At 45.1% G+C, this 15,699-nt stretch overlaps 2 protein-coding genes across 2 annotated transcripts in view; one reads left to right on the forward strand and one right to left on the reverse strand.

The window, feature by feature from the left end:
* Window positions 1-2,735: 2,735 nt before the first annotated feature.
* LOC131927705 (papilin-like) lies at window positions 2,736-3,515 on the reverse strand. The gene has a single exon (XM_059283472.1). It carries the CDS (start codon window positions 3,513-3,515, stop codon window positions 2,736-2,738), a length of 780 nt encoding a protein of 259 aa, XP_059139455.1.
* Window positions 3,516-12,637: 9,122 nt separating this feature from the next.
* LOC131927708 (diacylglycerol kinase beta) overlaps window positions 12,638-15,699 on the forward strand; it is a 29,409-nt gene continuing 26,347 nt past the window's right edge. The window contains exons 1-3 of the mRNA XM_059283475.1: window positions 12,638-12,715; window positions 12,770-12,894; window positions 15,541-15,617. Of these exons, the coding sequence (XP_059139458.1) occupies window positions 12,828-12,894; window positions 15,541-15,617 (144 nt within the window). The 5' untranslated portion in view covers window positions 12,638-12,715; window positions 12,770-12,827. The remainder of the gene's footprint in view (window positions 12,716-12,769; window positions 12,895-15,540; window positions 15,618-15,699) is intronic.

Raw genomic sequence — 15,699 nt, forward strand, 5'->3', positions numbered from 1 at the left:
GTTTTACCTCATCCATAAAGCGACCACCCACGGTCTGAGCGTTAACCCTTTCATATCCTGATGTTAACATTTTTAGTTCTTAGTCTACAAGATCTCATTAACCCCTTTTCTCGCGTGGAGTTTTGAAACTCCCGTTCCATTTTTTTAAAGTGTCAGCTTCTGCTTGTGAAGCAAGCGACTGCATCGTTCGACATACGAAGCCGCTGGCGAAACAACTGTATCAGTTCGGGCGCGTTACCCATCGCTTGTTTAATTAATCAGCCCACACCGCGATCCTGCGCATTCGTTAACTGATGCATTTCTTCGGCCAATTTCCGCCCATCAGCCAAGTTGACTCCCTGTTTGCGGGCCGGCCCCCGGAGTGGGGGTATCCTTTTGGGCATTAATAATTCACTCGCTTGTTTTTCGTTGGGTTTGTGACGGGCTGGTGGCACTTCGCTCGCGGGTTAAAGGTCATCGAAGGCTTGTCGCCGTTAATTGCATGTGAACCAGAGGTCATCTAACCCACAGCCATCAGTATCTGATGTCCAGCAACCTTCGTTCAGACGTCCGGACAAATGCTAGAGTTGATTCGCCGGTGGGGGGGGGGGGGCTCTGCAGGATTGTGTCCCCCTTGTTGAATATCCGACAGTTGTATGTGTATGTCCCTATGTAATATCCAACAGTTGTATGTGTATGTCCCTATGTAATATCCAACAGTTGTATGTGTATGTCCGTGTATAATATCCGACAGTTGTATGTGTATGTCCCTATGTAATATCCGACAGTTGTATGTGTATGTCCCTATGTAATATCCGACAGTTGTATGTGTATGTCCCTATGTAATATCCAACAGTTGTATGTGTATGTCCGTGTATAATATCCGACAGTTATATGTGTATGTCCCTATGTAATATCCGACAGTTGTATGTGTATGTCCCTATGTAATATCCGACAGTTGTATGTGTATGTCCCTATGTAATATCCGACAGTTGTATGTGTATGTCCCTATGTAATATCCGACAGTTGTATGTGTATGTCCCTATGTAATATCCAACAGTTGTATGTGTATGTCCCTATGTAATATCCGACAGTTGTATGTGTATGTACCAGTATAATTCGTCACAGCGCTAATCGACTTGGCGCTGAGTGCGATTGTTGAGACTTGCGCTCGTCCTATTGTGTACAAATATTTAGTCTGGTCTCGGGGGGGGGGGGGGGGGGGGCGGAAGCCACTGCATGCAGATTGCAGTCCTAAACTGCTCCATTTTCACACTCTTTCAAACTGCTGCATCTTCTTTTTGTGATAGGGTGTCTTCCATTAGCTATGGGATTGTTAGCATACATCGTTATTTTCGCTTGGTCCACACTACTCCAATGTCCACACTACCACAATGTCCACACTACTCCAATGACCACTTGGTCCAGTTAGTCCACACTACCCCAATGACCACTTGGTCCACACTAACACAATGACCACTTGGTCCATAATACCCCAATGACCACTTGGTCCAGTTGGTCCACACTACCCCAATGACCACTTTGTCCACACTACCCCAATGACCACTTGGTCCACACTACCCCAATGACCACTTGGTCCAGTTGGTCCACACTACCCCAATGACCACTTTGTCCACACTACCACAATGACCACTTGGTCCACACTACCACAATGACCACTTGGTCCACACTACCCCAATGACCACTTGGTCCAGTTGGTCCACACTACCCCAATGACCACTTTGTCCACACTACCACAATGACCACTTGGTCCACACTAACACAATGACCACTTGGTCCACACTACCACAATGACCAACCGCCTCAATCTAAACAAAAAATCGTTTAACGAGAGTCATTGTGGAGACGACCGTCCATCCCTTATGACACGTGGTCATCAGCATTCTTTTCATTGGGTGTTAATGTCCGTCTATTAGCCGGTTATTGTCCTGTTAGATCGTGCTGGTCATACACTGGCTAATTAGTCATTAATATTCGCTAATCTGTGGGGAGGGCGGGGCGTTACACGTTTGGCCTAGATCACGGTACATATATTTGGCCTAGATCACGGTACAGATATTTGGACTAGATCACGGTACAGATATTTGGCCTAGATCACGGTACAGATATTTGGCCTAGACCACGGTACAGATATTTGATTGGCCGACGTGGTACTAAGTACACCATACAAGGTACAGTTGGGGCTATTGGAGTACTGGTCAGTTCAAGATAAGTTGTGTAACTATAACAGTTCTGGTCAACTATTGTTAATTTAAACGAGTCACGTTCAGTACATCAAATATTTAAAATTACAGGCATGCTGAGTGAATATAAACTACATACACGTTAAATATATCATTGAATATAAACTACATACACGTTAAATATATCATTGAATATAAACTACATACGCTTTACAACGAGATCTAGAACAACCAGAACTAGAACAACGAGATCTAGAACAACGGGATCTAGAACAACGGGATCTAGAACAACGGGATCTAGAACGAGATCTAGAACAACGAGATCTAGAACAACGAGATCTTGAACAACGAGATCTAGAACAACGAGATCTAGATTCTAGTACAACTCGGCCGCATGAGAGACAAAAAAAAACAGATGCTATTTCTTTTATTTGGGCCAAGGAAACATTCGATCGATATTCAGAGGGCAGTCATTTTACCAACCTAGTTCCGTGTCTATCATTTTACCAACCTAGTTCTGTGTGTCAGTCATTCTCGTGTCATTAGTTGTGGTCATTCTAGTGTCATTTGTATTAGGCTGTTGTCCATTGTGTCGGTCAGTGTGTTGTCTATTGTGTCGGTCAGTCTGTTGTCCATTGTGTCGGTCAGTCTGTTGTCCATTGTGTCGGTCAGTCCGTTGTCCATTGTGTCGGTCAGTCTGTTGTCCATTGTGTCGGTCAGTCTGTTGTCCATTGTGTCGGTCAGTCCGTTGTCCATTGTGTCGGTCAGTCCGTCGGTCAGTCCGTTGTCCATTGTGTCGGTCAGTCTGTTGTCCATTGTGTCGGTCAGTGCGTTGTCCATTGTGTCGGTCAGTCTGTTGTCCATTGTGTCGGTCAGTGCGTTGTCCATTGTGTCGGTCAGTGTGTTGTCCATTGTGTCGGTCAGTCTGTTGTCCATTGTGTCGGTCAGTGTGTTGTCCATTGTGTCGGTCAGTGTGTTGTCCATTGTGTCGGTCAGTGTGTTGTCCATTGTGTCGGTCAGTGTGTTGTCCATTGTGTCGGTCAGTGTGTTGTCCATTGTGTCGGTCAGTCCGTTGTCCATTGTGTCGGTCAGTCTGTTGTCCATTGTGTCGGTCAGTGTGTTGTCCATTGTGTCGGTCAGTGTGTTGTCCATTGTGTCGGTCAGTGTGTTGTCCATTGTGTCGGTCAGTCTGTTGTCCATTGTGTCGGTCAGTCCGTCGGTCAGTCCGTTGTCCATTGTGTCGGTCAGTCCGTTGTCCATTGTGTCGGTCAGTGTGTTGTCTATTGTGTCGGTCAGTCTGTTGTCTATTGTGTCGGTCAGTGTGTTGTCCATTGTGTCAGTCTGTTGTCCATTGTGTCGGTCTGTTGTCCATTGTGTCGGTCAGTGTGTCCACGGGACCAACTATCCTATGCTGATTTTTAAAAAATGCATCACTAGTCTCTCAAGTTTTTTCTTAAAAGCTCATTTGAAAATAAGACAAGGCGGACATGTTAAAACTGAGTGACATTTTAAAATGTTTGCCTGTCATTGATGCCAGCCAACCTTAGAGAAAGCCTTCAAATACGCAAGCTGCAAATTTGTGCGCATTGATCCGATCAATGCATGTCTTATGCTATAAATAGCCTCAAACTAAGCATTGGCATTTACACGCCAATTTAACAGTCAATACGAAATTGATGAAACCTAAGCAGGGTGGTGGAAGGCATTTTTACGGTGCCTAAAGTAGGCATTTTTACCTTGCCTAAGGAGGCATTTTTACCGTGCATAAAGTAGGCATTTTTACCTGCCTAAAGTAGGCATTTTTACCTGCCTAAAGTAGGCATTTTTTCCTGCCTAATGAGGCATTTTACCGTGCCTAAAATAGGCAGTTAGTTGCTGTTATCATGGTCGGTGTAGGCAATCTACCGGTTTTTGCCTGGTCGATAGTGGGCGATGTTTTTTATCCCTACTTACATTCTGTAACAAAGACACACTCCAGCAGTAGTATGTTTACATCCTGTAACACAGATACACTCCAGTAGTAGTATGTTTACATTCTGTAACACAGATACACTCCAGTAGTAGTATGTTTACATCCTGTAACACAGATACACTCCAGTAGTAGTATGTTTACATTCTGTAACACAGATACACTCCAGTAGTAGTATGTTTACATTCTGTAACACAGATACACTCCAGAAGTAGTATGTTTACATTCTGTAACACAGACACACTCCAGTAGTAGTATGTTTACATTCTGTAACACAGATACACTCCAGTAGCAGTATGTTTACATTCTGTAACACAGATACACTCCAGTAGTAGTACGTTTACATTCTGTAACACAGATACACTCCAGTAGTAGTATGTTTACATTCTGTAACACAGATACACTCCAGTAGTAGTACGTTTACATTCTGTAACACAGATACACTCCAGTAGTAGTATGTTTACATTCTGTAACACAGATACACTCCAGTAGTAGTATGTTTACATTCTGTAACACAGATACACTCCAGTAGTAGTATGTTTACATTCTGTAACACAGATACACTCCAGTAGTAGTATTTTTACATTCTCTAACACAGATACACTTCGGTATATGAACTTAGTATGTTTATATTCTCCTAATCTGCCTCTCTATGTAGGATAATCTAATGATAATCTAAGCATAATCGCTAAATGATAGTGAGGTTATTCGCTAAATGATAGTATCCAAGGATACTCGCTAAATGATAGTATCTGAGGTTATTCGCTAAATGATAGTATCTAAAGACTTTGTATGTTACTATTGACTTAACAAGCGATATCCATTGCGGTCATACTGTCCTGATCGAATGTCAGCTGTAGGAAACATTGCCCCCCCCTCAATTGTCAGTTTCACGTGCCTCCCCTCCCTGACCCCCTAGCACGAGCCCTGCCGTCCAGCATACATGTCACCGTGTCCCCCCCCCCCCCCCCACTCCCCAGCCTAAAGTCCAGCGCGTGAAGCACTAATCACCTTCTGACTGCCAGTCATCATTATGCGCTAATGCAATTTGTCGTTGCGAAAAGTGGAGGGGCTTCCAGGGCTGGCCCCAGCTACTGGCTGCCATTACACGTGTGGCCCCGGCTACTGTCTGCCATTACACGTGTGGCCCCAGCTACTGCCTGCCATTACACGTGTGGCCCCGGCTACTGCCTGCCTTTACACGTGTGGCTACTGTCTGCCATTACACGTGTGGCCCCGGCTACTGCCTGCCTTTACACATGTGGCCCCAGCTACTGCCTGCCTTTACACATGTGGCCCCGGCTACTGCCTGCCTTTACACATGTGGCCCCGGCTACTGCCTGCCTTTACACATGTGGCCCCGGCTACTGCCTGCCTGCCATTACACGTGTGGCCCCGGCTACTGTCTGCCATTACACGTGTGGCCCCGGCTACTGCCTGCCTTTACACATATGGCCCCGGCTACTGCCTGCCTGCCATTACACGTGTGGCCCCGGCTACTGCCTGCCATTACACATGTGGCCCCGGCTACTGCCTGCCATTACACGTGTGGCCCCGGCTACTGCCTGCCTTTACACATGTGGCCCCAGCTACTGCCTGCCATTACACATGTGGCCCCGGCTACTGCCTGCCTTTACACATGTGGCCCCGGCTACTGCCTGCCTGCCATTACACGTGTGGCCCCGGCTACTGTCTGCCATTACACGTGTGGCCCCGGCTACTGCCTGCCTTTACACATATGGCCCCGGCTACTGCCTGCCTGCCATTACACGTGTGGCCCCGGCTACTGCCTGCCATTACACATGTGGCCCCGGCTACTGCCTGCCATTACACGTGTGGCCCCGGCTACTGCCTGCCTTTACACATGTGGCCCCAGCTACTGCCTGCCATTACACGTGTGGCCCCGGCTACTGCCTGCCATTACACATGTGGCCCCGGCTACTGCCTGCCTGCCATTACACGTGTGGCCCCGGCTACTGTCTGCCATTACACGTGTGGCCCCGGCTACTGCCTGCCATTACACGTGTGGCCCCGGCTACTGCCTCCCATTACACGTGTGGCCCCGGCTACTGCCTCCCAGTAATTCCTGTGGGTACCTGGTGTTTTGTCCATCAGTAATTCCTGTGGGTACCTGGTGTTTTGTCCATTAGTAATTCCTGTCTTTACTTGGTGTTTTGTCCATCAGTAATTCGTGTGGGTACCTGGTGTTTTGTCCATCAGTAATTCCTGTGGGTACCTGGTGTTTTGTCCATCAGTAATTCCTGTGGGTACCTGGTGTTTTGTCCATTAGTAATTCCTGTCTTTACCTGGTGTTTTGTCCATCAGTAATTACTGTGGGTACCTGGTGTTTTGTCCATCAGTAATTCCTGTCTTTACCTGGTGTTTTGTCGATCAGTAATTACTGTGGGTACCTGGTGTTTTGTCCATCAGTAATTCCTGTGGGTACCTGGTGTTTTGTCCATTAGTAATTCCTGTCTTTACCTGGTGTTTTGTCCATCAGTAATTACTGTGGGTACCTGGTGTTTTGTCCATCAGTAATTCCTGTGGGTACCTGGTGTTTTGTCCATTAGTAATTCCTGTCTTTACCTGGTGTTTTGTCCATCAGTAATTCCTGTGGGTACCTGGTGTTTTGTCCATTAGTAATTCCTGTCTTTACCTGGTGTTTTGTCCATCAGTAATTACTGTGGGTACCTGGTGTTTTGTCCATCAGTAATTCCTGTCTTTACCTGGTGTTTTGTCCATCAGTAATTACTGTGGGTACCTGGTGTTTTGTCCATCAGTAATTCCTGTCTTTACCTGGTGTTTTGTCCATCAGTAATTCGTGTGGGTACCTGGTGTTTTGTCCATCAGTAATTACTGTGGGTACCTGGTGTTTTGTCCATACCTGGTGTTTTGTCCATCACTAATACCTCTGGGTACCTGTGGAACACCTGTATCCAAGGTGTCGTCCTCTCCCGGCATCCGTGTAAACGTTCCGTGCACGTCAGCAGGTAACACGCCAATTAGGCCTTGACTAGACGTTAGCCAGCGGATCAATCTGATTGGATTCATTAATTATGTGTATCCCAGCTTTCGTCTGCTCGTTAAATTTGTAGCTCAACTTCCGGTCTAATGAAGACATCTTGACGGCGTTGTTAACCTTCCCTCAACTGGCAGTAAAAACTAGCGCTAATGTCGGCGGAACACTCGCCCCGACTGTGTACCCAGTGGCGACCCAGTCTAGTCTGTTTATGTTCCTCAGTGCTGGGAGCGGGGCGGGAATAGAATGTTGCCCCCTCGCCCGGATGTAGTTTAACACCGGAAGTGATGCCTGTGGGGTGTAAAACCTGCAGAGCCGGTGTCAGTCAATGGTCGCTGAAAACACGAGCGTGTAAATAAATATCGAGTGGTTGGCGGGCTGTTTCTAATAGCTGTACACAACATCACACCACTGGGCTGTTGGCTGTACACAACATCACACCACTGGGCTGTTGGCTGTACACAACATCACACAACTGTGCTGTTGGCTGTACACATCATCACACCACTGGGCTGTTGCTGTTGGCTGTACACAACATCACACCACTGTGCTGTTGGCTGTACACATCACACCACTGTGCTGTTGCTGTTGGCTGTACACAACATCACACCGCTGGGCTGTTGGCTGTACACAACATCACACCACTGGGCTGTTGGCTGTACACATCACACCACTGGGCTGTTGGCTGTACACATCACACCACTGTGCTGTTGGCTGTACACATCACACCACTGTGCTGTTGGCTGTACACAACATCACACCACTGGGCTGTTGGCTGTACACAACATCACACCACTGGGCTGTTGGCTGTACACAACATCACACCACTGGGCTGTTGGCTGTACACAACATCACACCACTGGGCTGTTGCTGTTGGCTGTACACAACATCACACCGCTGAGCTGTTGCTGTTGGCTGTACACAACATCACACCACTGGGCTGTTGGCTGTACACAACATCACACCACTGGGCTGTTGCTGTTGGCTGTTGCTGTTGGCTGTACACAACATCACACCAATGGGCTGTTGCTTTTGGCTGTACACAACATCACACCACTGGGCTGTTGGCTGTACAAAACATCACACCACTGGGCTGTTGGCTGTACACAACATCACACCACTGGGCTGTTGCTGTTGGCTGTACACAACATCACACCACTGGGCTGTTGGCTGTACACAACATCACACCACTGGGCTGTTGGCTGTACACAACATCACACCACTGGGCTGTTGGCTGTACACAACATCACACCGCTGGGCTGTTGCTGTTGGCTGTACACAACATCACACCACTGGGCTGTTGGCTGTACACAACATCACACCACTGGGCTGTTGCTGTTGGCTGTACACAACATCACACCACTGGGCTGTTGGCTGTACACAGCATCACACCACTGGGCTGTTGGCTGTACACAACATCACACCGCTGGGCTGTTGCTGTTGGCTGTACACAACATCACACCACTGGGCTGTTGGCTGTACACAACATCACATCAGTAGGCTGTTGGCTGTACACAACATCACACCACTGGGCTGTTGGCTGTACACAACATCACATCAGTAGGCTGTTGGCTGTACACAACATCACACCACTGGGCTGTTGGCTGTACACAACATCACACCACTGGGCTGTTGCTGACTATTTGGCACGTGACTGTAGAAAGGCCCAAGGCGTGGAGGCGTGGGACGGGGGAGTGGGCGGATGATACACCTGGCTTTTCTCAACTTGCCATTATCTGGGCCCAAACACATCGCATACGGGAGAATTAAAATCATTCCAATCTCAAACCGTTGCGGCAGGTTTTGAAAATCTCACAGCTCACATCGTATGTGTTCTCTCCTCGTTGAGTGTGAGTACCCAACATGCACGGTCTGTGTTCACGGTCCAGCGGGTCGGTGCTGGTTCTTGCTTCAGAACTCATCACGTGATTCACGGTGACGTACCGTGACCAGTCGACACAAGTCCAGCGACTGGTGGCCAGTGGAACAGCTGGCAACATTAGTCACGTGATCGCGAGTACCGGTGGGGGTTTCTTCAGCCGGTGGACATGGATATATTTGGACATGGATAGATGTGGATATGGATAGATGTGGATATGGATAGATGTGGATATGGATAGATGTGGACATGGATAGATGTGGACATGGATAGATGTGGACATGGATAGATATGGACATGGATAGATATGGACATGGATAGATGTGGACATGGATAGATGTGGACATGGATACATGTGGACATGGATAAATGTGGATATGGACATGGATAGATGTGTACATAGATAGATGTGGATATGGATACATGTGGATATGGATACATGTGGATGTGGACACGAATAAATGTGGACATGGATAGATGTGGACATGGATAAATGTGGACATGGATAGATGTAGACATGGATAGATGTGGACATGGATAGATGTGGACATGGATAGATGTGGACATGGATAAATGTGGACATGGATAAATGTGGACATGGATAAATGTAGACATGGATAGATGTGGACATGGATAAATGTGGACATGGATAGATGTGGACATGGATAGATGTGGACATGGATACATGTGGATATGGATACATGTGGATGTGGACACGGATAAATGTGGACATGGATAGATGTGGACATGGATAAATGTGGACATGGATAGATGTGGACATTGATAGATGTGGACATGGATAAATGTGGACATGGATAGATGTGGATATGGATAGATGTGGATATGGATAAATGTGGACATGGATAGATGTGGACATGGATAGATGTGGACATGGATAGATGTGGACATGGATAGATGTGGACATGGATAGATGTGGATATGGACATGGATAGATGTGTACATAGATAGATGTGGATATGGATACATGTGGATATGGATACATGTGGATGTGGACACGGATAAATGTGGACATGGATAGATGTGGACATGGATAAATGTGGACATGGATAGATGTGGACATGGATAGATGTGGACATGGATAGATGTGGACATGGATAAATGTGGACATGGATAGATGTGGACATTGATAGATGTGGACATGGATAAATGTGGACATGGATAGATGTGGACATGGATAAATGTGGACATGGATAGATGTGGACATGGATAGATGTGGACATGGATAGATGTGGATATGGATACATGTGGATATGGATACATGTGGATGTGGACACGGATAAATGTGGACATGGATAGATGTGGACATGGATAAATGTGGACATGGATAGATGTGGACATGGATAGATGTGGACATGGATAGATGTGGACATGGATAAATGTGGACATGGATAAATGTGGACATGGATAAATGTAGACATGGATAGATGTGGACATGGATAAATGTGGACATGGATAGATGTGGACATGGATAAATGTGGACATGGATAGATGTGGACATGGATACATGTGGATATGGATACATGTGGATGTGGACACGCATAGATGTGGACATGGATAAATGTGGACATGGATAAATGTGGACATGGATAGATGTGGATATGGATACATGGGGAGATGGTTACATGTGGCGGACATGGATAGATGTGGACATGGATAGATGTGGACATGGATAGATGTGGACATGGATAGATGTGGATATGGATAGATGTGGACATGGATAGATGTGGACATGGATAGATGTGGACATGGATAGATGTGGACATGGATAGATGTGGACATAGATAGATGTGGACATGGATAGATGTGGACATGGATAGATGTGGACATGGATACATGTGGACATGGATACATGGGGAGATGGACATGTGGCGGACATGGATAAATGTGGACATGGATAGATGTGGACATGGATACATGGGGAGATGGACATGTGGCGGACATGGATAAATGTGGACATGGATAAATGTGGACATGGATAGATGTGGACATGGATAGATGTGGACATGGATAGATGTGGACATGGATAAATGTGGACATGGATAGATGTGGATATGGATACATGTGGATATGGATACATGTGGACATGGATAGCAACACTGTGTACGTGTCACTAAACGGAATCTTTTCCCCGTGTGTATCGAGACAAGTCGAACAAAGCTATTTCTATTGTAATATGGATTAATGCACCTAATTTTGTGCTGAAATTGTCAGGATTGTATAGAGATTATCCATGTTTTGGTCAGAATTCAAGAATTCACCAAGTTAGCACACTGGAATGTCCATACCAAAGGGAAAGAACTCAACTAACCTAGAAATAAACGGCTTTTTTAAATATTGAAATTATGTGTGCGTGTGGAAAGGGGGGGGGGGTCAGTTTAAAAGAGAGCGAAGGGGTGGGGCTTACATTCTGTGACGATGAGGTAGAGTAGTGTGCCCCGTTCATGAGATACAAACTTCAGTGAACATTTCATTACGTTTTCCGTCTGTGCTACCCATTACAGAGGTAACCGTATCAGAGGTACCCGTTAAAGATGTACTTATTAAAGAGGGGATGTACACCTCAGTTTAGGCCTGGGCCACTTGAAATGGGGCTGTACACGTCAACAAGTGTTAATAGTCTTTTCTTTTGTTTAGTTTTTTAAAATATGTGTGTACCTACAATCAGCACAACTCTGCTGTACCTACACTCAGCACAACTCTACTGTACCTACCTACCTACATTCAGCTCAACTCTACTGTACCTACAATCAGAACAACTCTACTGTACCTACAATCAGCACAACTCTGCTGTACCTACACTCAGCACAACTCTACTGTACCTACATATCTAGACTCAGCACAAATCTACTGTACCTACACTAGCACAACTCTACTGTACCTACACTCAGGACAACTCTAATGTATCTACACTCAGCACAACTCTACTGTACCTACACTCAGCTCAACTCTACTGTATCTACACTCAGCACAACTCTACTGTACCTACACTCAGCACAACTCTACTGTACCTACAGCTCACTCTAGAGTTGAGTAACACGGAGGTGTTCTCAACATGAAATCAATAGTTGAATCAATAGCCATTGTTCCTGGCCTGTTTGTGTCTAGTTCAGCATCTAGCTGAATACACTCTTCACGATGGTCTGGTAGATTCTACTCGCCACACTTTTTTCTGTCACCGGATAGGCTAGCTAGTATATTCTGACTTTAATTCTGTTTTTTTATCTACCTTCTCAGATTGGCCTGACCGAACGTCTGTGTACATGTTTGGTGTACGCTCTATGACGTGTACACTCGGGCCAGCGATCATGGGATAAGGCCGGTTCTCGCTGTCGCAAGTTGGAAGCCCTGTGAGCTGTGTGCTGCCCTCTACACACTACACTGTGCTGCCCCCTACACACTTCACTGTGCTGCCCTCTACACACTACACTGTGCTGCCCCCTACACAGTGACACACCTTACACAGTGCTATCCATTACCAACTCCAACAAGCTACAACGCTTAAAACGGAATAACTCCCCAATTTTAGAAGGGAGATAATCGTTTCTAAATCACAATGGCAGCAGTGAGTTTAATCATAAGAGGGGGTTAACTCATCAGTTTTCCAGTGTTGGTCGCCCCTCCACCTCCTGAACGACTTGAACTACCTAGATAGGTGGCACTACCTGGATAGGTGGCACTACCTGGATAGGTGGCACTACCTGGATAGGTGGCAACTACCTGGATAGGTGGCAACTACCTGGATAGGTGGGAACTACCATGTCTCTACTACAATGGCAAAAGCTCAGCCCGACAGAGTTTCATCAACTTCAGGAGTACACATCATGTAAGTTGTCACGTTATGTGTCACATGTAAGTTGTCACGTGTAAGTTGTCACGTTATGTGTCACATGTAAGTTGTCACGTGTAAGTTGTCACGTTATGTGTCACGAGTGAGATGTCACGTTATGCCCCCCCACTACTCAGAAGGAAGTAGAATTTACACACACAACTTATACTTCAACCACCCCACCCCAGAAATATGTCCCCCACTCCCCCTACGAAAAAAATGGGTGATTGTCATGTTTTGTCACGTGAGCTAAGCATCGGCAGCTGTCATGATATTTTAGTTCAACATTTACTATACACCTCTGACAGTAATTTATACTGGAATTAAATATCCACATTTTCTATACACCACTGCCAGTAATTTATACTGGAATTAAATATCCACATTTTCTATACACCACTGCCAGTAATTTATACTGGAATTAAATATCCACATTTACTATACACCACTGCCAGTAATTTATACTGGCATTAAATATCCACATTTTCTATACACCTCTGCCAGTAATTTATTCTGGAGTAAAATGACGACATAAATGAGTCACTGGCCCGCCGATTTGTGGGGCTAATGAATGTGTGGTCTGGACCTGCCCGCCTATGTGTGGGGCTAATGAATGTGTGGGGCTAATGAATGTGTGGTCTGACCTGACCGCCAATGTGTGGGGCTAATGAATGTGTGGGGCTAATGAATGTGTGGTCTGACCTGACCGCCAATGTGTGGGGCTAATGAATGTGTGAGGCTAATGAATGTGTGGGGCTAATGAATGTGTGGTCTGGACCTGCCCGCCTATGTGTGGGGCTAATGAATGTGTGGGGCTAATGAATGTGTGGTCTGACCTGACCGCCAATGTGTGGGGCTAATGAATGTGTGAGGCTAATGAATGTGTGGGGCTAATGAATGTGTGGTCTGGACCTGCCCGCCTATGTGTGGGGCTAATGAATATGTGGGGCTAATGAATGTGTGGGGCTAATGAATGTGTGGGGCTAATGAATGTGTGGGGCTAATGAATGTGTGTGGCTATCGAATGTGTGGGACTAATGAATGTGTGGTCTGACCTGCCCACCTATGTGTGGGGCTAATGAATGTGTGGGGCTAATGAATGTGTGGGGCTAATGAATGTGTGGGGCTAATGAATGTGTGGGGCTAATGAATGTGTGTGGCTATCGAATGTGTGGGACTAATGAATGTGTGGGGCTAATGAATGTGTGGGGCTAATGAATGTGTGGTCTGGACCTGCCCATTGTGATTGTTGTTAAATTATGACAGGAAAACACTTTGAGTGTGTTTAGGTGTTGTTGACAGTCCACCAATCGTCTGTTTGACGAGTTGTCAATTTTTGTTTGAAACGTAGGTCTAAGGTCACGGTGTGGCTAAGTTTAGGTCAGTTTATAAACACGAAGGGACTAATGAATCACTAAAAGTTTAGGTTAGTATATAAACACGAAGGGACTAATGAATCACTAAAAGTTTAGGTTAGTATATAAACACGAAGGGACTAATGAATCACTAAAAGTTTAGGTCAGTTTATCAACACGAAGGGACTAATGAATCACTGAAAGTTTAGGTTAGTATATAAACACGAAGGGACTAATGAATCACTAAAAGTTTAGGTTAGTATATAAACACGAAGGGACTAATGAATCACTAAAAGTTTAGGTCAGTTTATCAACACGAAGGGACTAATGAATCACTAAAAGTTTAGGTCAGTTTATCAACACGAAGGGACTAATGAATCACTAAAAGTTTAGGTCAGTTTATCAACACGAAGGGACTAATGAATCACTAAAAGTTTAGGTCAGTTTATCAACACGAAGGGACTAATGAATCACTAATTATTAGACAGCTGATTAGCTGATGTGTCAATCAGATTGGGTTGGAGAGTAGTTTGTGTTTGCTGTAATAAGCTATGTGTAGTGTGAGAATGACGCGGCTGCGAGCGGTTATGACGTAGAAGACAACTCTATGACGTTGGCAGGAGACGATGAACGTGTTTTGGATGCCAGGAAGATTTGATCAAGTTAGCCCTGTGTTGAAGCAACTCTGAGATTACATCTGTTGTTGTATCTTACATTAATTATCTGCACGGAGTTGAGATTAATCCCTCATCGTTACAATTTACAGTAGTTAAAATTAAGAAAATAACGTTATGGTTATATGTCCACTCCCCCCCCCCCATAATAGAGCCGTTATCGTCCATGTACTAATGAAGCCGTTACCCTCCATTTTGTGTTTGATTACGCAATAGCTGTAACCTAGCCTTGCTTGCCCCAGCCTTTTCGTTGAGCAAAAGGTGTAGGCGTAATACTTTAGGCTAAATGTTTTAGGCTAATTACTTTCAGACCTTTGACTTGTAATTATGTGTGTGCGTGTATATATATATATATATATATATATATATATATATATATATATATATATATATATATATATATATATATATATATATATATATATATATATATAATTTACTTGTATGTAATTTTATGTGTTTTTCTGACAGTCATTTTGATCTAGTGCACAAGATAACAATAAAACATGGCTTTGAGTTTGTTTCTCTACCTACCAATCTAATTAGCTATTACAATTAGAGCTACACCATGCACACGTCAACCAGATGTCATTAATACTGTCCTTGATCTGTAGATTCCTCCAAGAAGCTGAAAGATGTCTTGGAAGAGTTTAATGGAGACGGTGTCCTCAGCAAGTATAACCCAGAGGAGGTAACTTCTGGCTTTTCACTTACTTCCCCTTACAACTCACAAAAACGTAGTTTTTAAATGGTTTTTAATGTCTGTAATAAGA

This window comes from Physella acuta, unplaced genomic scaffold (assembly GCF_028476545.2).
Source record: "Physella acuta isolate Inbredline_101_S28 unplaced genomic scaffold, ASM2847654v3 ptg001433l, whole genome shotgun sequence".
Lineage (NCBI taxonomy): Eukaryota > Metazoa > Mollusca > Gastropoda > Physidae > Physella > Physella acuta.